Source organism: Benincasa hispida, chromosome 9 (assembly GCF_027475165.1).
Source record: "Benincasa hispida cultivar pf3 chromosome 9, pf3_genome.v1.1, whole genome shotgun sequence".
Lineage (NCBI taxonomy): Eukaryota > Viridiplantae > Streptophyta > Magnoliopsida > Cucurbitales > Cucurbitaceae > Benincasa > Benincasa hispida.
In genome coordinates this window covers 5,853,427-5,879,725 of record NC_143486.1, presented here as the reverse complement: position 1 = coordinate 5,879,725, position 26,299 = coordinate 5,853,427, and the positions used below count along the sequence as shown (strand labels likewise).

The 26,299-nt window shown below is 36.8% G+C and overlaps 1 protein-coding gene and 1 pseudogene across 5 annotated transcripts in view; both read right to left on the bottom strand.

Moving 5' to 3' along the window:
* The window catches only part of LOC120085485 (P-loop containing nucleoside triphosphate hydrolases superfamily protein), a 37,310-nt gene that overhangs the window by 2,884 nt on the left and 8,127 nt on the right, over positions 1 to 26,299 (bottom strand). For 4 of the 5 annotated variants that reach the window (XM_039041466.1, XM_039041469.2, XM_039041471.2 and 1 more), the window contains 9 exons: positions 20,255 to 20,842; positions 19,986 to 20,097; positions 19,722 to 19,859; positions 16,881 to 17,210; positions 15,086 to 15,356; positions 13,629 to 14,926; positions 1,278 to 1,680; positions 280 to 1,205; positions 70 to 135 (listed from right to left, as the gene is read on the bottom strand). In XM_039041466.1, coding sequence (XP_038897394.1) covers positions 70 to 135; positions 280 to 1,205; positions 1,278 to 1,680; positions 13,629 to 14,926; positions 15,086 to 15,356; positions 16,881 to 17,210; positions 19,722 to 19,859; positions 19,986 to 20,097; positions 20,255 to 20,842 — 4,132 coding nt within the window. The remainder of the gene's footprint in view (positions 1 to 69; positions 136 to 279; positions 1,206 to 1,277; positions 1,681 to 13,628; positions 14,927 to 15,085; positions 15,357 to 16,880; positions 17,211 to 19,721; positions 19,860 to 19,985; positions 20,098 to 20,254; positions 20,843 to 26,299) is intronic. The other variant, XM_039041467.1, reaches the window with a different exon arrangement.
* On the bottom strand, positions 2,233 to 2,420 carry LOC120087436 (small nucleolar RNA U3; annotated as a pseudogene).

Sequence of the window (26,299 nt, the reverse complement as noted above, 5' to 3'; positions counted from 1 at the left end):
AGAAGACTCAATATAGATGCTCAACAATGAATTGGAATTTGGAAAGTCAATAAATTAAATACTGCTCACCATTATGCATCTGATTGCGCTTGATTTTAAAAGCTGAAGGGGTATTAAAGTAGCAGGTTCCAAAGCCTAAAGCAAGAAGGAACATTTAAAAAAGAGTAGGGAAAAGCCAAGGCTTAACTTGTCCACTGCAAACTAAATTCTAGATTGTCCTTTGAAAAAAAAAAAAAGAAAAATAAAAAGAGATTAAATTCTAGACAGAAACAAACTTACTTGAGCAGCTTCATCAATCACAACAGCATCAAATAGAGTGTTTTCTGATGAACTTCCAAACTTGCAACTTAGTATTGATTCAGCACACACTGCATAAAGGTCTCCTCCACAGCCACTTAAAGTACTTACCACTATTTCAGCTTCCCTTAGTATTGACTTTCGCAATTTGTGCTTCAGTGCTTTGACTTCCTCGTTAGTTTTCTTCTCAAATGCCTGTGCTATACTAATATCTTTATATATTTGCTTCTTTTGTTCATATAGTTTTCGAAGCTTTGATTCTAATTCCTTCAAAGACATCTCCTTTTCATCCTCCCCCATCCAGTTTTCCACAGAACTTTTCGGCTCAGGATTTTCATCCCTCAGGTTTGCACATTTGACTTCGCAATATCTAATACGATCTACCAACTTTTCTAGATTACTACGAAGTTCCGTGGACGAATTTGTCCCTAAATCATTCTTCACATCACTAGAACTCATTCTCTCTTCAGCCAACTGCTGATCGACAAGAGAATCAATATAGAATGGCAGTGAATTTGGATGAACTGTCTTAGCATTTCCAACTCTGACAAGATATGGCTTGTACATCTTACCATCACTGTCATAAAGACCTAGACTGGAAATTCTGGATACCAATTCATCAACCGCTGCATTGGATTGAGCACAAATAAGGATCCTTCTTTTCATGGTACAATCTATTGATTTTAAATTCCTTTGCTTGTCCTCATTCAATTGTCTAGCCAATGCTGCATTTTGCCATGCTCTTGCAATTGCAACAGTCTGGCTAATCTGTGGCCTTGAATCAGCATGCAAGACATTGTCTTGTTTCAAACTTCTATTAAGAGAGGATGCAGCAAGGTTAGTTCTTTGTGAAGCAGAAGCGAGCAAGGCACTGACAATGGCCAATATAGTTCTAGTCTTCCCAGTACCTGTTAACAGAAAACAAAGCACAATTAGAGAACACTATAACTGCTCAATGTCAGATCCTGAATATTACATACCTGGTGGCCCCTGAACGAGTGATAATTCCAGGTCATTCTTCATATTTCTTGACCCAATGGAAATATCAATTGCTTGTAGTTGACTGACATTAAAGGATGATTTCAATATCTGTTGCAATGGTCGGGACAGTTTGCTTAGATCAACTACTTTAGATTCATCATGAGGAATGGAAGAACTTTTGGGATTTAAGATCGTTGGAACAATGGGAATATCCTTTATTGACGAAAGTGCCTGAAATTCTCGTAATTGAGGTGTAATGCTCATAATCCGACTTGCATGCCATTTACTACGTTCAATTAGATTCTTTCTGGCTTGATGTAGTCGTGAAGAACCATTCAAAAAATAGAACCTAACTATGAGCAAATTCATTTTTCTTTTATTATCTCTCTCGCGCCTATCCACCTGAAAAGCAAACAGGTAAGTTTAGAATCCTTGTTAAAAATGAAGAGGGAGGTCAACAAAAAGATGCAGGTACTCCAACAATGATTGCAGAGTTCAATCCCTCCATATTCTATCAAGGATCATTCGAGCAGTTCTCCTAACTAATCTTACTCTCCGGCTTCTAGAAATCAACTAGAATGCATACAAAATATTTTTTTATTATACCCTAAGAAATATTTAGGGTCGAGCAGTGGCAGCGGATCTATAGTAGGCCCAAGGGAGGTTCAAGCACCCTCAAGTTAAAAAAGTTATATATTAATACTATAAACTTCATAAAAATTTAGAAAACTAGCATATGCCCCAGTGACACAAAGGCCCAACCCCCTGCCCCAGAGTCGGGCAGATTTATTATGGGCCTAGAAGCCCCCTCAACTTTATGCTCTTTATATATATATATATGTGTGCGCATATATATAACTGACATAGTATCAAAACTACTAGCTAGCCTAGTGTTAATATACCTTCCAACCCCTTCTAAACCAAGGTTCAAGTCCCAATCATTACATTTTTTGAAGTCTGTCAAACCACCTTGCGACCATTCCGACAGGCTAGCCTGCTGAAAACGATTTGAGGCTGATAGTTAATCATGCTCTAGTCACAAGGCAGCTATTCATCCACCAGACTTTGATTCTTGTCTCCTTAGAACTCAAGGACACAGTTGTACAACCTATATAGAACAGATCTTGTTCAAGTATGGTCATGCCCCACTCATTACATTTACTTTTATTAAATTATATAAAGTCCCCATCAACAAAATTTCTGGATCCATACCCAGAGTTGAGTTCAAAACCTCTAGAGCGTTCTCTGATGTAGGACATCTCTAGTCTATTCTTGGGTCTTTTACTTCCCTGATAAAGTTGTCGGCTTTCTTGTAAATTCTTGAAGTTCTTGTTTCCAGGTGGACTTCGTCTTACAGTCCTTCCTGGTTCTTTGTCCTAAGAATGGTTGTATTTTATGTTTTGGCCACCTAGTTTAAAAGGAACCACGTCTATAATTAGTTAATGTCCAGCTGTCCTTTCAGTTTCTCCAGTTTTCAGCTTATTTGAAGGTGCTGCTGGATTTTAATAAAACACTTTCGAACTTCTTTGGAATTTTAGACTCTCCTTTACTACATCATTTGACCTCTCCAAATTGTTTCCAAATCTTTTGTCTATTCTGCTTTGCAATTGTCAGATTCGTCAGACTGCTAAACATACTCAAAACCCTTATCTACTCATTCCTTATACACCAAGTCATTTTTCATTTATTCATAGCAATATATGGGGTCCTTGGAAAATAAAAATATCTAAATATCTAAATATCTAAAGACTCGATGGTTTGTTTCTTTTGTTGATGATCATACGTAGGTTACATGGATCTTCTTTTTGAAAGAAAAAATGAAAGTTTACCAACATTTCAAAGACTTTCATACTATGATTTAAACAATATCAAGCCAAAGTTTGTGTCCTCAATACAGATAATGCGAAAGAATTCTTTAGTTTCTCTCTTTGATATTTTTATTTATTTATTTTTGCTTCTTTGGTATTCCCACTTCAACTATGCTTTCTCTTTTTTATATAGTACTTTTATATCTAGTGCATCTAATATTTTTTTTCTTTAAAAAAAACATCGTGCTTAAGTTCTTGAAGACTATTGAGCTTTATTGAGCCTCGAGCTTTAAAAAACATTGTTGGAGATTACCTAACTACTCAAGGAATTCTCCACCACAGCTCCTATGTTGACAATCCCCCAACAAAATAAAGTAGTTAAACGCAATAATTGTCATCTCCTTGAAGTCACTTGATGCTTGATGTTCTCTACCCATGTTCCTAAATTTTATTGGGGTAACGTCATTCTCGCTGCTAGATATCTAATCAATTGTATGCCCTCTCGTGTTCTTGGCTTCTCCACTCCCCATCATGTTTTTTTTTCAATCCTTTCCTCATCTTTGTGCTTAGTCTCTTGATTTGATCCCTTAAGTTTTCAGGTATAGTCCCTTTGTCCACATCCATTCCCAACATCGAAGCAAGTTGGATCCTTGGGCACATAAATGAATATTCTTGGATTCTCACTAAATGAGGCTACAAATGCTATTATCCTTCCAAAAAATGGGTATATGTCACTATAGATGTCATGTTCTTTGAACATATACCATTTTATTCCAAAATTGATGGTTAGAAGGAGAACGTAGGCGACAATCAATTGTTGACCTCTTTACTTAAGACTGAACTTGAATTAGTCACCTTTCTTCATCCTCATCCTCAAGTCACAATTTCAATTTCACCAAGTATACCCGTAACTCCTTTAGTACCTCCGGCAGTAAATCTAAGTCTCATGCCCCCAATTGCTAGTGAAAGTCTCCTCACTTACACAAGAAGAAACGAAAAGGTGAGAGGATAGGTTCTGAAATAGATCAACTCTCCTAAGCATCTGAACTAGTTCCTACTTCCAATGAACAATGCATAAGGATAGAAGTGAGTTGGAAGATAAGCAGTACAAGACAAGATTGAAGCACTTGAAAACACTAGAACATGGACACGACGAATCTACCTAGTGAGAAACAAATTGTTGGATGTATGTGAATTTTTATGGTGAAACATAAGGCAAATGAGAGCATTAAGAGATTGAAGGCCAAACTTGTTGCTAGAGGATTTACTTGGGATTGACTATCAAGAAACATTTGCACCTATTATAAGAATTATCTTATCTCTAGCAACCAATCTTGATTGAGGTTTTAAACAGTTAGATATTAAGAATGCTTTCATGAATGGTGATTTCGAAGAAGTATACATGGATATTCCTCTCGAATAAAGATAAATTGCAAATACAGGAAATCACTCAATGCTTGGTTTGGCAGATTTGCAATTTTTGTTCTCGATCTTGGATATTCACAATGTCAATCAGACCATACTCTGTTTTTCAAAAGGAGATGAGAAAATTTACTTGTCCTCTTAATAGTATAAGTTGATGGTATCATTCTTTATGGGAATGATGAATCAAAATTGCAGACTTTGAAAAGCACTTGACTCAAGAATTTAAAGTCAAGGATTTAGGAAATCTAAAATGCTTTCTAGGCATAGAGGTTGCTCGATCAAAAAATGGTATAATTGTATCCCAAAAGAACTGTGTTAGATCTTCTAAAAAAAACAGGCATGGTATGATCCAAGCCAACACTCTCCTATGAACCCACAAAAGAAATTTGGACTCAATCATGAGAGCATACCTACAGATAGGGGGAGATACCTACGTCTTGTCTTGTAGGGGGGCATAAACTGTGTTTCTCTAGTCAATTTATGCATAATTTTGATGAACATATGGAAGCTACCCTATTGAACCTTGAGATATTTACAGATGACTCCTAGAAAAGGACTGTTTTTCTAAAAAACTGACGAGAAAGATTTAGGTATACTATGATGCAAATTGGGCAGGTGATGTTACAAATAGAAGATGTAGTTGGTTATTCTTCCTTTATATGGGGTAATCTTGTTACATGGAGAAGCAAAAAAGCAGTTTATGGTTGTAACTAGTGCAAAAGTTGAATGTAGAGTAGGTGGTGTTCATTAGTCAGTTGGAGTCACTATTGGGCCCAAACCAATGCCGACCACCGATTTTTCATTGGTCGGTTTCCAAAGCTTTTGGAGGGGTAGGATATGCCAACCGGCTGGTCAGTTTTGGTCGGTTTTGTGAATGTAGTGAAGTAAAATAATAATAATAATAATAATAATAATAATAATAATAAAATCCTAAAGGAAGAAAAGAAAAAAAGTTAAGAAGAAGAAAAAGAAAAATGGAGAAGAAAATAAGCAAAGGGGAGACAAAAAACGAAGGGGAGAGAGAGAAAAGAAGAGGAGAAAGAGAAGGTAGAAGGTGGAGGTCAGCTGGTTGCAGTGGCAGTCAGCTCTCTCTCCGATGAGAATGGCGGTAGAGAAAAGAAAGAAAGGTAAAAAAAAAAAGAAGAAAGGAGAAGGGGTTAGGGAGGTTGAAGACAAAAGTTTCAAGGTGAGAATTCAAAAAATTCATAGGTGTTCTCATGCCCTTTGTGAGTAGTTTTTCTTTTGTTTTGTTTGTTTTTTTGTTTTTTTTTTTTTTTTTTTTGAAACAAAAGCAATCCTGTCATTGATGTAATGAAAAAAGTCTAGTGCTCAAAGTACAATGATATATAAGAGCTAGTTACAACTTAAAGAACGAGGATCAACAGGCGCACCTAGCTATCTCAACTAGGTTGACACACCCCTAACGTCCTCATCACATCCTAATAGAAAGAAGTACATCAATAAGAAATACATCAGATAGAAATACAATTAAAACCATAACAGATGTCTCAAACAGAAAACATAATTATGGTGAAACAATAAAAGCATTCCAATTCAAGCAAATATCCTAGATGGAGTAGTCTTCGAAGGCCTTGGAGAGGAACACGATGTAGAAGCTAAGAGTCGAATTGTTCCACAATGGTCTGACCAATCTGTCGCTTTGTCATGAAAAATCCTTTGATTTCACTCAAACCATATTTCTCACTACTTCCGTTATCAAATGCCCTTTGTGAATAGTTTGATTATCATATTGCCAAGGTCATCCAATTAAGATATGACAGGAATTCATGTTTAAAACATAGCATAACAAACGATTTGGTCTTCGCAAGAATTTCCTATGAAAGAGGCATAGTGCAATTTCACTAACATAAGTCTCACCCCCTTCTTTATCCAACTAACCTTGTAGGAATTGGGATGATGGGGTTTTAGGCTGAGGGCATCAATAAGCTTTCCTAGATACTACTATATTCTCACGACTTCCGTTATCAAATGATTACTTGGCAAAATTTTCCATTCATCTACTTTGAGAAAGGGCATGTTTTGAGGTTGGGACTCAGTTTTGGGGATTAGGAAAACTGGATAAAGTACAGGAAAGTGATAGGAATGCTATTAGAGTATTGTAAGGGTAGATTAGTAATAAGATAAAGAAGTTGTTATGGTAGTTTGTTATAAATAGAGAGAGTGGGGAAGGAGAAAGGTAGGCATTATTTCAGTAAGTGATTTAGGGCTTGAGAGAAATCTCAAGAGAGAGAGAGGGTCAAATACCTCGAACACTTGGTTTTTAAGTGGGTAAGAAGAGTAGGATTGTATTGTTAGAAGAGAAAATGGTGGAGATACCTCATTCTTTGTCGATCTTCACCAGCTCTGCCTCATACTTCACCGATCACCGCCAACTCCGACCATCGTTGTTCTGTCGCCACCCTCGGCTGCCTCTTCTAGGTGGTCCATTCGGCCTCAATACAAGATCAACAGGCGCACCTGGCTATCTCAACTATGTTGAAACAACACCTCTAACGCCCTCATCAACTCCGGCTGCCTCGTCGAAATCTCCCCCCCCCCCGATTCCATCCTTTTTGTTTCTTCTCCGGCCAACGTCGTCTCCGACCATCGTCAACCATCAACCATCCTCGGGCTTCCCCTTTAGCCACCGTTGTAAGGTAACCCCATTTTTCTCTCTCCTCGTTTCTTCTCTCCTCTCTATCTGAAACCCTAGTTGAATTTCCATTCTTCACCCACACTAGCCGCTTCTCTCCCTCCCCAAAACATCCTCTGATAATCCTACCTCCATTCATCACCCTAGCCACTTCGCTCGGTACCTCACCCTACCTCCGTTATTCTTCCATCCTTTGCTGTCCATCTTAGATTCTCCACCATTCGACCTCAATTTTTACCTCAACCCCTTCAGCCTCTTCGGCCGTGTCTCCGGTCACCGATCTGGTATCCATAGTGTTTCTTCTCCACTTAAGATGTCTTTGAACACTATAGAGGCCATGAGTTGTATACGGAACACTTACTTTTGGATAAAGTGTGAGAGGAACTTGTTTTCTATTGAGAATTCAAGTAACAATCAGAAGATTTACCTTTCAATCTCTCATTTGTATTGGCTTGAACTATTTTTGGTAGAGCTATTACAAGATCTAATTCATGTGTTCTCCAAAAAAGATCGGGATGGCTTTGGATTCATTCGTTTGGCTAATTTCAAATCGTTCAATAAAAGAATTTTCAAATGCGTTGTTTGGCCACCTACTGGTGGTAGGAAAAATCTACATGTTCCAACTGATTTCTTGAAGAAATGTTGGTTGGTTTTCTGGGAAATGATTAAAGATTTTTTTGGGTAAAGCAAAGTATTGTTTGTTGTCCTTCCCTCGCTTTGGTATTGTTGAGCCTGAATTTGGTGAACCTTTTAGCTCCATCTCTCTTAGATGATTTGAAAGTGGCTAGAAACTTTCAAGCCGTTTCTCAACCATCTAACTCTGATTTCTCTTATTGGGTCAGAAAAGATAAGTGTTGTCAATAAACTTCAACAATCTGTTTCTTGATTGTTTGCCTACTATTCTTGGCAAGATATTCGTCTTTCTTTGGAAGATTATTTTTAGTCTGTAAATTCTAATCAATCCTTTCATGGCTGATAAGGCATTAATAAAACTTGATGATAGTTTTGCTGATATGGTTTTCGATGGAAAATTGCGAGAAATTGGATCCTTGCATTTGAAGGTTGAAAATTGGTCTTACAAAGCACATTCTCATCCAAAGTCGAGTGTGAGTTTTGGAGGTTGGCTGTCGATAAAAAGTTCACCTTTTCCCTTTTGGACTCGTCCTAGTTTTGAAGCCATTGGAGAAAACCTTGGAGGTCTAGTTAGTATTTCTTCTCAAACTCTGAATTTCTTGGATTGCTCAAAAGCTCGTATTGAAGTTAAAAGAAATTTGTGTGGTTTTCTCCCAGCTGAAATTGAAGTTAAAGATAAGACTAATGGAATTTTCACCTTGGATTTGGTGATATTTATCCATCAGATCCTCCTAATATCCTTCAAGGCGAGTTATTTTGCAACGATTTTTCTAACTCAGGATATTGCAAGATTGATTGAAGTTAAGCATGATGAAAAAGTGTTTGAGGTTTCAGATTTTGTCGAAGAGGGTGTTCCCATTCTGTTAGACAAGGAAACCAATTTTGCTCCAGCTTCGAATGAGGCAGACCCGCTTCCTCTAAGGAGTCTTAATAGTCCCATGGAAACCGCAGTTAGTACTCCACAACCTATCGACTTAGAGAGCAGGAAAGAGAATGTGAACATAGAATGTTCTCTCCATTTTCTTAGTATCCTCTCTTACAGTCGAACAAAAAAGAAGCAGTCATCCACAAAGGAACATTTAAAGTTCAATTCAGATGTCTTGGAGGAGTCACGTACACGTTTTCTTTAAGTTGATTCACAACCTACAGACAATTCACATCCTTTGCCTTATAGTTTGAACTTTAGCCAATCATTCAATAAAGTTCCGAGATCAAATATTACTTTTATAAAAGGAATTTAGGGGTGTTCAAAAAACCCGGTAACCCGACCAACCCGGACTACCCAACCAAACCGCAAGGGTTGGGTTGGGTTAGATTTTATTTTGGGTTGGGTTGGGTTGGGTTAAAAATGTTAAAAAATATTAAATTCGGGTTGGGTCTTGGGTTACCCCATTTCATGGTCGGGGTCAACCCGACCCGACCCGAATATATATATATATATAAAAGTTAAAAAAATAGTCAAATTTAAAAAATAAAATAAAATTTAAAAAAAAAAAAAAAAAAAAAACAGAACCAGTGATCCAACTCGGCCCAACCCGGAAATTTTGGATTGGGTTGACCCTCCAAAAAAGAACTAATAGGGTTCATTATTAGCCAACCCGAATTTTTGGGTTAGTCCACAAAAATCTTCCAACCCGGCCCAACCCGAACTATGTACACCCCCCTAATAAAGGAGTTTATAGACATCCACCTCCTACAAATATTACTTTTGTAAAAGGAGTTTATAGACATCCACCTCCTACAAATATTACTTTTGTAAAAGGAGTTTATAGACATCCACCTCCTACAAATATTACTTTTGTAAAAGGAGTTTATAGGCATCCACCTCCTAAAGACACTACTTCTGGATACGATTCTGATGGAGATTCAAATGTTAGTTTAAGCAGTGATGATATTACGGATTCTATAGCACAAGATGAGTTTGTTGAGAGGGCTCCAGAGGTTTGCTTTGCAGATAGTTTTGATACTTTGTTTGAGAAGGGTGAAAATATTCAAGCAAAATTGTCTCCCAAAATTCCTACCAAGTTCTCAGCTTTGATTGAAAAATGTAGTTTTCAGATGGAATCAATTCCTCCTCATTCTCCTTCAGCTAAAGCATAACATGGTGGTCTTGTCCAGGAATTGAATTATTTTTGTGATTTTCTCGTGTTTATGAGCCTAAGCCTTATAATTTTGTCCGAAGTTGCGTTTTTCTCCTACTAGTTGTTTTCTTGGAAGCGACAATTTAGAAGCTGGTTTGTTTTGTGGTTTCATTCTCGCACTTTCGACCTTATTGGTCTTCTCACCTCGCTGGCTCATTCAACTGCTATCGACTTTGGCTTTTTAGTTTTTGTGTTCTCTAGTATTGCTTTCCTTTTAGGGGTTGGTTTGTTAGGTTTTAAGAGATTGCTTTTTGATGTCTTCTCTTTGTATCCCATTAGTCCTTTTTTCCGCTTTTTGCAATTTCTCTTTTCTCTTGAAGGTTATTGTATCTTTGAGCATTAGTCTCTTTTCATTTTATCAATGAAAAGTTATGTTTCCGTTTCAAAAAAAATGGTGAACATAGCGGACAGAGAATATAGAATGGTAGCAAAGATGAATTCCCATTTACAAATAGCATAAAAAGAATTGAGAATAGAGATAGCATAATAACAATTGAGAATAGATAGCATAAAAACAATTGAGAAGAGATAGCATAAAAACAATTGAGAATGGAGATCAAGATGGATCTGCACCTATGTTAGTTCAAACCCAATGGGTCCCGTTGGTTACTAAAAGAAGAGACGAAGACATTTTTCACATGGCTTGAAGGATCATTACGCAGGGGAGGGTTGCCAACCTTGATGCAAATGTCAAGGAAAAATAGTGGAGGTTGATTGATGTAAGAAGAATAAGGGTTAATTGGGTAATTAGAGAATATTCTAGGTCAATTCCCTTTTTATCCCCGTTTGTAATAAAACTCTATAAATAGGAACATTCCCTTCTTGTATGAAACAAATTATCATTCTAATAAAAGATCCACAATCTTGATTCTTGAAGGATTACTCTTTGATGCTACTTAGGCTACATCAATTTGGTATCAGAGCAACCATCTAGGCCAACATTGACTGCCGCCAGCGGAAGATCTGCAAACTTTTGGAAATGCCGATCATAAGAAGGAGCTTCATTAATTGTGCTCGTTGCCGAACAACCCACATCTAATCAAGGGGAACCCTTGAAATTCCAAGAAAGAAAGAAGAAATCAAAGATTTTTCAAGATTTTGCTAGAATATACGGTTATTGATCAAAGATGTCTAAGAAAAAATACAGCAGTTGACATGGGCAAGAAAATGAAATTTACTTCCAAAAACAATATTGGAATTATGACTCAAGTGATTCAGAAGAAGAATTTCAACATATTAATTGTCCCCATGCTCGATTTTCTCAAAGAACCTATCATGATCCACATTGGAAATTTGATTCTAGTGATTCCAATGATTCCGATGATATTTCTAAGACAGTCTAGGATGGAATAAGAAGGCAACAATATTGGAAAAGGGCCCAACAATCCAATCAGACCCATTTTTCAAGAAATCGACGTAAGATTGGGAGCTAGATGAATTAACATAAAAAATTGATGTTTACAACCCAAGAAGAAGTTCGAGACTTGAAATTACTCTTTTGGTTATGAAACACAATCAATAAAGATTTGATTCACGAAAATCAATGAGTGAGTCCTATACCCCACTACGAGATTGAAACATATCCAAGAATCCAACATAATAACTACTTTGATCTCATAGCATTTGAGGAAATAAGGAAAACAACAAAAGAAATCTAATGTTCATTGGGGAAAATGACTCAACAAATTGATCAATTATCAATTCATTTGCAAGAGTTCAAGAACGGATTAATTTCATATATGGAAGAAAAAACGAAGGAATCATGATCGGAAAGTTTTCAAATAGAAAATCTTGAAGATAAATTTGAGAAAAATCTTGTTGAGACCCATGTAGTTGACGGGGGTGATTGGGACAAACATCACGCAAACGAAGTTGAAGATAAAAAAGAAGAATTTGAAAAGGTTGATTCGGAAGTAGTCTCGAGTGAAGAAGAAAAATCCAATGAAGAAGATGGAAAAGAGGTATCAAACATTGAAACTCATCGAGACGGAAATCAAAAAATTGACCAAGAACGACAAACCGATTGCATTGGAAATCGTTTACCACAACATCAAAGAACTTGAAGCAAAAGATGAAGAAAATGTAATTCTTGAAGGGTTCTCTTTGGAAGCTAATTCTTTTGTGAGTGGTCGGTTTTAAATGAGATGGAAACTTCTTTTTTGGGTTATAGCGGATGGAAAAGTTCATCTTTTGGTGGCAATATTGGATTTTTTTGTCTCGGATTTACTTCTTTAGTCAGAATAATTTTGTTCAAAATATAGGAGGTTGGTTTTCAAAATGTAGGAGGTTGGTTTGGCCATATGCCATTGAACAAGTTTATTTTACTTCTTGATTGTTTCATTTCTTTTTCTTTTTAGAACTTGAGGAGTTTTCTTTTAGGAGGGTAGAAAATAATATAAGAAGAATAGGGGTTAATTGGGTAATTAGGCAACATTCTAGGTTAGTTCCCTTTTTACCTCCACTTGTAATAATACTCTATAAATAGAACATACCCCTCCTATATGAAACATATTATCATTCTAATAAAAGATCCGCAATCTTGATTCTTGGAGGATTACTCAAAGCTACTTAGGCTACATTATTGATTCTATCCAAAAAGTGGTGGAATCGATGGAGAAAGACTTGCAACAAATGTACATGTGACAAGAAAAGAAGCCCTAAGGATGTCGAAACACAATTCGAACACACATGTTTATCCAATCGGTTAGTCACAGAAATGAGTGGATTTTGTCAAGAATGAAAGGAAAGATAGAGACTTAAGAGAGAAAAGAATGGAAAGAAGTGGCAAACACGCCAACAGAGAGATCATCAGCCGGTACTTTGTTGGGAAATGAGGACCAGGCATGAGATGTTAAGGTTAAGGAAGATAATTGGTGGGCCAAAGGTGGGATTTTTACGAAAATTTTTCCGATCATTATGGCTTAAAAGGTTGAAGATGAAAACCTGGAAGGAACGTTGACGCAAGGGTCGTTAAAAAACGGCAGAGAGATCAGAGGTAGACAATTCAAAAGAAAATGGAAATAGAAGAAGAAATGTACCTCATGAAGATCTTGGCCAGCAACAATCACAAAGGCAAACAAAGATGAAGACTTGGGAAAGACAACAATGCAAGTCGCGAGGAGATGGGCACATTTGTTGTCACGTGGATTGTGAGAATAAATAAGAACAAGTAAGACTCTGGAAGTAAGTGAGGCTACAGTCTGATTGATGAGCTGGATTTGAATAAATTGGGTAAGACCCATCTGTTTTTAAAGAAGGAGATTGTTATTACAATATGGGCCTTGTGCTGTGTTGTCTTCTTTTTTAAAACCTAAAATCCGACTTGGCATCCTACCCATGTGAGGAAACTAATCTAGCAGCCACTATGTTCTGTATTTCACCTATGCCACTGTCACATTCACCGGGCAAACTCATGCCGCTATGCTATCCTCCTTGTTGTTTGCTACCAGCAGCCACAAATATCGCTGTCTTCCTCAATTTTTCACATGCGCCACTGCACACCCTGGCCTATGAACTGGACCAGCTAGGTCTTGTATTCAAGAATAGTAAATTTCAAATTCTAACGGGGTGAATGCTAATACAAGAAACACTAAGATGCTACAAAATACAACACTGAGATGCTATATCACATAATATCATTATTCTCTCCAATTTAATAAATAAAAAGAATTCCAGAGTGCCACAGAATACCTTTCCAACCATATGTGCACCCTGTGGAGATTTTTGTGGAAGTTCTTTAGTTAGCAAAATGAGGTCATTTTCAGCAAAATTTTTAGAAGCCACTGAATTATTGTCATCGTAGGCAAAACGAACAAGATGAAATTCATCAACTCTCTCAATCGATAGTACAGAAATCCTGCCCAAATACATCTCATCCCAAGAGGACATCTCAACAAAAGAATTGCGTAACTGAGCTTTAAACTCCTCCAAAATCAACGGCCGAAAAATTTCTACATACTGTTCCGATGATTGAAAACATACAGGAACCTCTTTTAAATGTTTAACGGCTTGACTCTTATCTTCAGTCACAGATGTCAAACCAATCATGGCAAAGTAATCTAATTCCAATATAGATCTATACCAATCCTCAAGCCTTGGTGGTTTAAATCTTTTTGCACCAATCATATGCCTATGTAAATGGACAGCTCTGCTCTCAACAGGTGTTTTAAGTTGGATGACTCGTCGCTTGGGAACAGTGATGATTGGTTTTGAAATATTTGTTTTCTGGTTTCTTACAGAATTGAGTTCAATTTCTAGTGGATCATCGGCAGCATCAGACACTACTTGTTTTAAAACAGCATAACCTGGTACAGAAACTGCAGTTTCACAAGATTGATTTTTGCTTTTAGAACCAGTTGCTTTATTAGATAAGACCTTCAAATCAATTCTATCATTAAGAGGAACATGTTTGCTTAGAATGCATTCAGAGTCTATTTCTTTATGTTTGACATCCACATCCTTAGATCTCAAGACAGATGACGTTGCTGGTCTGACTTTTGAATCACCAGAGGCATGCTCTTTGAGTGCAAGCGTAGAGCTACATTTATCATTTATTTCTTGGTCTCTATCCGCTACATATTTTGAAGGCTCAATAACCAAAATATTACTTTTCCCAAAATCAGCTCGTGTATCACTTTCATCACCGGGAGCTAATTTATCATCCAATATGCATTGACCTACGTCAGATTCAGATGGAAAGGCTCTAGTTGGTGAAATAAATGGTTTTGATTCATCATCTGAAAGAACAATCAATTCACCAATATTTTCCTTCTTAGCCTCCGACCTTTTCACCAATGTTGGCACCTCTATATCCTCTGCACCAGAAGACTCTAACTTTGAGGTGGAAAGCTTGCGGCCAGAAGGGAAGTCTTCAAGCACTAAAGCATTTGATCCCAAATTGGTCTTGACAATATTGTACTTTTCGTTCTTGGATAATAAAATCGTGAGGTGTGCTACCTTTTCTGTTAACTCATCCATCGCAGCATCATCTAGAGAAAAATTAAACCCAAAGTGTATTAAAAAAATCAGTGACAGTAATGGGTGTAATTGTCATAATGAATGGTATTGAACATCATTTCTGTGTGAGGGGGAAAAAAGGAGTTTCTAGACCATAGTGTGCCTTCTTAAATGGGGAAAAGAACCCTCACCTAAGGACATAAGGTGTTCAATATCCCTAATTGTTGATGTAGTAGAAAGACAACACGATCCCTTAATGAAGTTCAGCAATGAAATTATAGCACGTCTCCAGTAAGTGAGAACGACCTTAAGAGATGACTTTCCCCAATCCATTAGATCATGAAGCCAATTGAAACCACATGCATCTTCCACTGCCATTTTGGTACCAGACAGTTCGATTAATGATGGGTTAAATCGTTCAAAAACAATGGGGATGATCTCAAGTAAGCGGACACAAGTCATCTGTAAACAAAGAAAGTATCATGATAAGACAAATTTGCAATCAGTAAACAAGTTTGTCAGTATGAGAAGTAAAATATTAAGATGAGATCTTTCCAACATGAGGAAGTTGGTGAAGAGGTCCGTAGAATTTACAAATCCATTTCCTCGTCCATGAAACTGGGAGGAAAAAGAAGTTCAGAATTCTTGGATGTTTGATACAACTTTTTTCTCTTTTTCTTTTTTAACTTTTCTTTCCTTTTCTTTACTTTTTTTTCTTCTGTTTTTTTCTCTTCTCTCTCTCTTTTTTTTTTTTCTTTTTTTTTTTTTTTTAAGATTTGAAGTATGTCATTACAAACAATTCTCAAGGACGGATTAATTTTCAGAATTATTTCAAATTTAGATTCACTTGTCAACTAAGAATTCTGTAATATTCTCCCCGCTCTTTCGAGAGTTTGTTTCCTTTCCTCGAGTATTCTGGCATCTTTCCATTTATTAATCAAAATTCTGCATCTTGTTTTGATGATCTAGGAAAATAATCATTTCTTAAATAGTCTCTTGAAAAATATCACTTTGAGAGACAACTTACCGAACTCATCTTTACAATTGGCAATTTATTCTTTTATCAAATAGCTCGGGAGCTGATTTGTCATGAAATGGTTCTTTGCATGATAGAATATCTTCAAAAGAAGTTAGAGATTCTTCTCCAATAAAAACAAGAGTTCTATGATGATTACTCAGTCATTTCTGAGTAGTACAAAGTAAAAGCTATAGCCATCAGATTTGGAAGGCCCTCCACACTTTTCTCAAGTTTCTCAATATGGTAGCAAAAGCTAATAATAGTAAATTTTTGATAGGGTGTGTTTTGTTAGGTCTGAAAAGTTTTGGGTGTTCTCTAAATGGGTGTAAATGGGTGTATTTGTTGTCTTTAATTTTTCATATTCACTCACAAAGTTTGTACCCCTTGAATCTTTAATCCCTTTCAATATAATAAGTTGTTTCTTGTTTTTAAATAACGTGTCTTATTTTTTTTATTTATTAACTTTGCAGTTAAGTTTTTTCAAGCATGAATGGGCTCAGAATCTGGTAATCTAGTATGTGTATTGTTTGTTTAATGTTCTTAGCAAGTTAATACCTGTGTACTTCTTCATTTCATCAAATGAAAATTTCTGTTTCTTTTAAATTATATCAAAAGAAACGTACCTTATTTACACCAATAGTTCTTCAACTACACTGTTTCTTTACATTATTTTTTTTTTTTGTACATTTAAATTAAAATTTAAAAAATCCAGAACAAGCACATTAAATTATCATAGAGGAATGCATTTTCTCAGATTTACAGACAAATTAACCGATCAATTTCTTACAAGCAAACAAGCCTCTTATTCCCAAAAGCACTCTTTAATTATTATTATTTTTATAAAAAAAAAACAAGAGAACAATTATGGCATTTGACTTTGAAGGAGGTACGAACCTCACAATATTGCAGGCTACAAATGAAATGAACAGATAACCAGTTACATCTTAAAAAGTATAGAATGAACATACTTGACAAAAACTGTAATCGAGAAATGCCTTGCCTTCAACCAATAGCCTACAAATAGAAGGCCACGCTGCATTGGACAATAAACAACTGACCCGTTGGAGCAATTTAGAATCAACTTTTGAAGATTGTTTGCCAAAGTTCAGCATTGATGCATCAAAAACCGGCTGTCTAAGAAATCCACCTTGGGAAGAGGTATTTGTAACATCCGTATGATTGGATGAATTTTCTGGCAAAGCTGAATGAGGTGAATCACCTTCCTGGAGTAGCTTACGAAGTATGAAAAACAAATGATGCAGATTCTGAAATTTCACAAGGATAGAATCCATTTGAACCTAGACAATACAAATGAAATTGCATAAGAACAATCAAAAATGGGAAGGAAAAAGGCCAACAACATCGCGTTCACAGTTTTGAAAACCAAATTATAATTACCAAACTGTGATCGCCCCAAATACTGCAAAATCCAGTATACATTATTGGTGCAGTTCAATTATTTTCAAACTTAAACATTTTGGGGGTTTAATACCTAAATCACATATGAAATTCTTTTGACATGCTGATGATACGACTATCAGTAATCAACAATTATTCAGCTATGACCAAACAAACAAAAGAAAAGTTACCAAATGGTTTCATAATAAACAAACTGACACAACATATACTAGTAGCAGAAATTGAAGGACAAATTAATAGAAAATGCTTTTTTTTTTTTTTTGAAAAGGAAACAAACTTTTTATTAATTCATAAAAAGAAAGTACAAGAGATGTGTACTTGAATAGGATCGATACAAGATACGGGATCAGGAGACGCACCCAGGCATCTCAACTAGGATGACATACCCTTAGCGTCCTCATCATATCCATAGAATTTAGACAAAGACGGAAAATATAAAGCTTACAGAACAATGAGAAAACAGAGAAAATGCCCTCTTTTTGATGGCCAAAATACAAACTAAGAGGAAAACAAGAGAATCATAAAATAAATCTAGCTACTTGAGTCTTCAAAATTGGGTAGTGCTGATCCTTCTCCTTGAACCATGTTCAAACGGGAAGTTGAATGCTTGCCAATTCAAACATATGTCTTGAAGTGAGTAGGCACTCACTTCAAAGTGCTTTGAAAGAGAACACCACTGAGAAGCATTAAGTTTGGCGGCCACATAGCGGAAGAACAAATTAATAGAAAATGCTATTGATACAAGGAAATTTTCCAACAAAGAAAAAAAGAAGGGGAAAATTATAAGGGTCCAAGAAAATCAAGAGGTCTATTTAATCAGAATCCCCTTAACTTGCTCTATCTATAAATAATCACTCCCAACTAATTACTATCATGCCCCTGATAACAACAAAGTAACCATCTTATCGCAACTATATCATTATACTCCCCATGAAAAAGAAGGAAACAATACTTTCTATTGATAAAATGAAAAGAGACTAATGTTCAAAGTACAAACAAATCAAACTAAATTACCAAACATACCAAAACTAATACAAGGAAAAGAGGACTAAGCAGGAGAAAAAATCAATCCAGAACAAATGTGAAGCGGCTTGAACCTGAGCGGAAACAAAGTGAGCAATCCAGGGAAAAGACTTATCATGTACACAATCCTCAACAAAATCAATTACCTCAAACCTTCATCTCGCTTAACTTCAATTAATCTTGCAATATCCAAAGAGTTCAAAAATTCTTTGAAATATAACTCACCAGGAAGGATGACTGAAGGGTCTAACGGAGAAAAATGACCAAACCTGAAAATCTTTGGGTGGGTTTTTTTTTTTTTTCTAATTCTTCTTCTAGCTTTGAATTAGTGGTTGGGATTCCTTGTATTATTCCAGACTCTTTCTCCTCCGCCCTTGTTGGGGAGGCTTGTGCTTGTGATTAGTTTCTTGAATGAATTTCTTTTTCAAAAAAAAAAAAAACTAAGATGAAAATTACCATTTGTCTATCTTTAATTTCAATTTCAGCTGGGAGAAAGCCAGACATTTTTTTAACTTCAATACAGGCTTCAAAGCAATCCAAGAACTTCCAAGGTTTGAGAAGAAATACTAACCAAATCCCCAAGGTTTTCTCCAATGGCTTCAAAAGTAGAACATGTCCAAAAAGGCAAGGGTAAGTTTTTTTATTCAAAAGTCAACCTCCATAACCCACAAGAAACTTCTAATGAGAATGTAATTTGTAAGACCAATATTCTACTTTCAAATGAAAGTTACCAATTTCTCTTCATTTTCCATCAAAGTCCATATCAGCAAAACTATCAAGTGTTATCAATGCCTTATCAGCCTTTTTGGAGAAAAACATATAAACCGGATCATGTAACAACTCAACCAAGAATAGTTCAACCAAATGCAAATGAGAGATAGAAAGGGAGATCTTCTGATTATTACTCGAGTCCTCAATAATAAACATGTTCTCACTCCTAATCCAATAATAAGAGTTGCAAATACAACAACTCATAACCTCTAATGAGTTCAAAGACATTGAACGAAGAAAATTGAAGAGATTACCAGCTACAAGACAGAAGAAAACGAAGACCCCCTCAAGAAAAGCAAAATCAACTGAAGGAGACAACACGTGCATGGAAGACGGCGGCCAGTGAACAGAGGAACGGCTAAGACAACGCCGAGAGAAAGGAGGAGGCGCGAGACAACACGTGCATGTTAGAGAGATACTACTAACAAATTTGGCAAAATTTGAACAACAAATTTGGCTACATAATTAATAAAATATTTACTCCAACAAGATAAATAGATGCAAATATAACTATCAACGAGAAAGAGAATACAATTAGATTTAAACTAAATAATACAAATGAATAATAACCTAGCTCACATTAGAGTTTTGATTACCAGTTTCAAAGCATGTCTCATGCCCAGAAAGACGGCAGATAATGAGTACTCAGAAGAACAAAGGAACTCCAAACCACAAGAGAGACCCTTTGTGTTTGAAATTTGTTCCAAGACATGCTTTCCAAACTGCCTGACATTCTGAATAAAAACAATATATCCATATACGTGCATTTTTGGATAAGAATAAAAATGAGAAGGAAAAGAATAAACAGAAGACATAAATAAATTTTAAAAAGGAACTGAAAAAAAAAGGTATCGCATTACATCAGTAGAATCAAAAAGCGAAAGGATCAGACTTTCCCCCATTCTCGGCTCCCAAGTCCACTGCTTCCTCAGCTCTCCTTGCCCCAACAGAAATAAGAAATGGGCAGTCAACCTGAAACAGGCATAGACTGAAGTGAACCAAGTATCAAAGAACCTGTCACCAACTAGATAAAGCACAAATGTACTAAAAGCTTTGCAGCATAGAAATAATTTTAAAAGGTAACTCTGAACAGCTCAAATAAATTTTACATGAAGATAAATTCAAAAACCTTGTAAATGTTTTTATTAAAGGAAGTAACATTGTGCACACTTTTAGTGAGTTTTTTGACTCTTTCCCATCCCCACCATCATCAGAACCAGTTGGCACCTTCCATCCCAGTGAACTGGAGATTTCAAAAGAAGATGACGATATCCAAGCCCTCAGCGGAAGTTCACATTCAGCAGTGGTTTCAGATTCTACCATAGAAAAACGTGATCGAGCCCAGAAAACGGCTTTCGAAAAGGAAATTGGCAGAACCAAGGGATCAATATCAACTAGAACATCAATCCATAACATAGGTACACACATCCACTGTTTAAATTCTGTCGAAATTATATGGCTCTGCAGACTGAATCCACCCCAACAATTATCATCCATTTCATTGGGAGAAAAAATAAGTATGTTCTCATCTTCAGCAACATTGAAGTTATAATTCATGTTACTTTCATTGGAAAGAGCTACTATACAACTATCCAGCATTGAATGTATCAATGCAGCAGCATCTGATACTATAATAGATTGTATAAGCTCAAATGCAGGTTGCCTCAGTGAGCTGTGAAGAGAAGAATCCTTCAGTGATGACACAAGAGCAGGGCCCCTGGTCAATAAAAAAAAGGACAATATAAGTCCCACAATCTAATAGTGAAGTCAAGAATGACATTTACATTACATTAAATAGTGATTTAACAAATCTGTAGTCATGTAATTTCTTTGTCCTTGGCTATTCAATTCAATAAGCACAACGTGGCAAAAATATTCATAACTTGTTAGAAGCCACTTAATTATGTAGTTAAATGTCATAACAACTATCAATTAATTTCCCCTAGTAATTGTATGTCAGCCTCCTCAGACCATCAGCGCTGACCAGGATTTGAACCTTATGCACTTCAGGTGCCTCTTCATAATTTGTCCAAACTAAGCACCATGTCTGCAACCTTACACATATCACTCAGGTTTTCAAAGACCAAATTCAAATTATTGAATAAAGTAAATTAGAAAAGGAATCAAGTGGGAGCACATGCATACATACATACATATATATATTTGAACAACATGCCACCATTCATAGATATAATGAAAAGAGATGAATCCTCATTTGATACAAACTCCAAATCAGGGTGAAAAGACAATAAATGAAATTAAAATATAAATACAAAATTACAATGGAAAGATAAAAGTATCCCAATTAAGACCCAAGTCCAGTAACGAGCAATCAACAAAAGATTTGGAAAGAGCACCATGCAATATACATGTGTGCGTGAGCACAAGAACACATATAGCTAAAAATGTTCTAATATGTTTCATCAATGCAAAAGACCTATAGCCAACAGTACACAAATATCAAATATGATAAAGACAGTTTTGTCCTTGTGAAGTTGCATTTTTTCTCCTAGTAGTTGTAAACTTGGAAGTGACAATTTAGAAGTTGGTTTAATTTGTGATTTGATCCTCGCACTTCCAGCCTTATTGGACTTCTTACCTTAGACTTTTATCAGCTTTGGCTTTACAATTTATGTGCTCTCTAGTTTTGGTCTTCCTTTTTGGAGCTGGTTTATTAGGTTTTAAGTGTTTGCTTTTTTATATCTTCTCCTCTTTGTATCTCAATAGTATTTCTTCTCCTTTTGTTTTTTGTAATTTCTCTATCTTACCTATAAATAAGGATCCTTCTCTTGTATTTTCACAACTTTGATCCTTGAATAAAATTCCTACTCGGTGGTACATCAAATTGGTATAGAGCTCCACGGCTGGTAAGAACACTGCCAACACCAGAAAAAGGGAAGGACGCAGAAACCCTCCCCAAGTATATCGAAATCCTTTCTCCAAGATCAACTACTGCCCGATTGTTGGTTGTAGAAGAGTCAAATGGAAAAAATGAAATCAAGCATCGATGCAATGAATGTAGTAATGGCCAGAATGTCAAGACAGATGGACTTAGTCTCGGCTAACCTTCCTCAATGAGCAGAGGAAAACAGAGGGGATGAACGGAGAAGAAGACCTACCCTAGTAACTGCGGGAAGAAGTTTTAGAGAAGAAAACATGGGCAATTTGAATTTACCAAGGGGAGATCGCACACTCTTTCAATCTCCAAGATCCCAAGAACCCATTCAAGAACTTCAAGATTATGAATCTCCTTCATCTGAAAGTGAAGAACAGAGGCAAACTCCAACAAGAAGACATCATTTTCCAAGATTTTATGAACACGAAATAGAAGAGTGGCAGGAAGATTATAGGAAGAAGATTTACTCACCTACATTCAGCGGCAAATTGGACGTGGAAGCCTTCCTTGATTGGATCAAAAACGTAGAAAGCTTATTCAATTACATGAACACTCCCGAAGGAAAGAAAGTCAAGCTCATAGCCTTGAAGTTAAAGGGAGGCAGATCAGCTTGGTGGAATCAAATTCAGATGAATAGAAAAACTGATTGGCAAAAGTCCAATTAGAAGTTGGCCACGAATATTGAAAATGATGAAAACCAGATTATGAACAGACTCTTTATCAACAATATCAGAAAAATAAACGAGAAAATCGGATAGTGATCGACTTTACTAAGAAATTTCATAGGCTGAACAGAACTACAAAACCAGAGACTGAACAGAAAATGGAAAAAAGGCTGCAAGAACAGAAGGAAACCACGGGGAAAAACCTTTCAATGATTATCCACGAAGAAATACAGAGGCTAGAAAGCAATTCCAATTTGGTAGCTCTTTCGGGACAAAAAATAAAGAAGATGAGCCGAGTAAAAATGGTCGAATGTGTGAGGAGGACCTCATTTTGGAAGAAGAAAAAATTAAAGAAAAGTATTTTCAAATTGGCACAACCTAATTCAAAGGAGAAATCGACGTCAAAATTTGAGGAAAAATTGGGAAACCCACACAAATGAGCAAAGCAAAGACTAAGACTTAAGAATCAGCAGGTGCACCCGGGCATCTCAACTAGGTTGACACCCCCTTAGCGCCCTCATCATATCCAAAGAAACGGGATATAAAACTAATAAATAGAGAAGTCAAAAACATGAGATAAAACAGCATAACTAGGCCCAAACAATGGCCGAATAGGGGGGAAAACTTAAAACTAAACAAGTTGAACTAGACGAGAGAGAGCAAACAGCTGGCTAAGCTAAGATCCACCGTTGGGAATGGAGATAATGGCTCTCCAATTTAGGTTGAAATCCATTAAACTGTAGCTATTGAAAAGCTTGGAGAGGATACTCCATGAAGAAGCATGACGACGGGCAGATTCGAGGCGATCGTGACACCCAAGAGATTTATTATGGAACACCCTTTGATTCCTTTCAAACCATAAATCTGCCAAGAGAGCTTTGACGGCATTAAACCAAAGTAATTGGCTGGGATTATGAAGACTTGTTCCAGCTAGAAATTGCAGCACATTTCCCCTAAAATCATTGCTCATAACCCATGAGAAATTGAAGATGGACAGCAGCCTCTCCCAGCACCAAGCTGAGTAAGGGCACAAAAAGAAGAGGTGGAGAGGATCTTCGTTAGAGTGAAGGCACAACAGGCAGATTGAAGGGGAGAGGGAGTTGGATGGCTGCTTGCTTTGTAAAACTGAGGCTACGTCCAGCTTATCATTTAGCATTATCCAGATGAGAATGCTAACTCTTCGAGGACTTTTTGTCTTCCATAGGGCCAAGTAGAGAAACTTATCTAAAGGGGAGGTGGGGGAAAGGTGAGATTCTAAGAGAGTTGACCGTGAAAAGACCCGAAGCTGAAATGGACCACACCCTTTTATCAAAAGTCTCGACGACTCTTCTTGCTGCAATTTTCCCCAGCAGCTCTTGGAAAGCCAGCACCTCCTCATCTTTAAGTAATCTGCGGAAGGAAATTGACCAAGAGGCCAAGCGGCTGTCCCAATGGTCAGCTACTGATCCATTTAGGAACATGGTGATTCTGAAAAGACATGGAAACAAGGTGTTGAAGGGAGTCATTTCTTCTCAAGGGTCTAACCAAAACGCAATCCGGCTGCCATTTCCAAGCTTGAATTTGGCCAAAGATTCAACTTTTAGCCAAGACTTCGAGATACTAACCCAAAGGCTTCTCAAACTTCTACCACCTTTCCCAGCTGTATGCCAATTAAAAGAGTCTTTGCCATGTATACTTCTAATTACCTTGCCCCAAAAGGAATCATCCTTGTTAAAGTATCTTCACCCCCATTTAGCTAGGAGTGCTAAATTCATTGATTTGAAGCCACCGAGGCCAAGGCCTCCATCCGCTAAAGGTTTTTGCACCAAGTCCAACTTCACCAAGTGATTTAGCTTGCTACAGGTATGTCCTTCCCAAAAGAAGTTCCTTGTTATCCTTTCCATTTTAGAAATAACTCCTTCAGGCATGAGGAAGATGGACAAGTAATGAGTTGGAAGATTTAATAGGACTGACTTGCATAAGGTGGCTCTACCTCCTCTTGAGAGGTTGAATCTTTTCCATTTGTCTAGTTTAGCTTGGAATGTGTCCAAAACCTGTTGCCAAAAGGAAAGACTTTTCGGATAACCACCTAGAGGCAACCCTAGGTAGGAGAAGGGGAGGTGGTCAGCCTTACAATTCAGAGAAGCGGCTGTGGATATCACCTCGTTTTCATCCACATTGATACCATAAAGGGCTGATTTATCCCAATTAACTTTTTGACCTGAACACCATTCAAAAAACTCCACTGTTTGCTTAAGTTTTGCAAGCATGGTGCTGTCATATTTACAAAATAATAAAGTGTCATCTGCGAATTGAAGAATGGAAACATGGATTTTTTCTTTGCCAACCACAAATCCTTCAACAAGGCCGGATTGAATAAGTTTGAACACCAACGCACTTAACACTTCACTGACAAGAAGGAAAAGAAAAGGTGAAAGGGGGTCACCTTGTCTTAAGTCTCTTGTGGCAGCCACTCTTCCCCTTGGTCTACCGTTAATGAAGACTGAAAACATTGGATTTTTTACACACCCCATAATCCATTCTATCCATTTCAGACTGAAATTCTTGTTTCTCAACACTTTTTCTAAGAAATCCCAGTCAACACGGTCGAAAGTCTTTTCCATGTCAAGCTTAAGGATCCACCTCTTTTTCTTTTTCACTCGATAATCTTCCACTGCTTCATTGGCAATACGAAGAAGATCACATTACTGAAGAAGGAGATCACCGAAAGCTTGTTAACACCTCGTTCATAGTCGTTCACGAGAAAGAAGAAGGTTAAGCAACTTTGTCAGAGGAGAACGTTCACGCTATCAGATAGGAGCACCAGAAGTTGGTCATCGCAACGTTACCAGACGAAGAAGAAAACCCTGAGAAAGAAGCAGTGGAAGGTGGCTTTTCAATTTCACGATGAGGAAGAAAGGATCATAAAATCAGGGGCGGTTTTTATATTTTCCAACAAAACCCTAATGAACCTAGTGGGCCATTCATATCAGAAGTTTCAATTTTAATCTATTTACAGAATTGACAAATTGATGACTAATTTCCATTCCATTTGTATGAGATTTTCAAGGAGACTTATTTTAATTCCCACTTGGATTTGGGAAATTTCATGATGAGAATTTTCAGTTGGAGTCTATCACACTCAACGAGCCAAGAATTTTCATTTTAAAACTCGAGGACGGATGAAGAAGAAGATCACATGACTGAAGAAGGAGATCACCGAAAGCTTGTTAACACCTCGTTCATAGTCGTTCACGAGAAAGAAGGTGAAGCAGCTTTGTCGGAGGAGAACGTTCACGCTATCAAACAGGAGCACCAGAAGTTGGCCATCGCAACGTTACCAGACGAAGAAGAAAACCCTACGATGAGGAAGAAGCAGCGGAAGGCGGCTTTTCAATTTCACAATGAGGAAGAAAGGATCATAAAATCAGGGGCGTTTTTTATATTTTCCACCAAAACCCTAATGGACCTAGTGGGCCATTCATATCAGAAGTTTCAATTTCAATCTATTTACAAATTTGACAAATTGATGATTAATTTCCATTCTATTTGTATGAGATTTTCATGGAGACTTATTTTAATTCCCACTTGGATTTGGGAAATTTCATGCTGAAAATTTTCAGTTGGAGTCTAT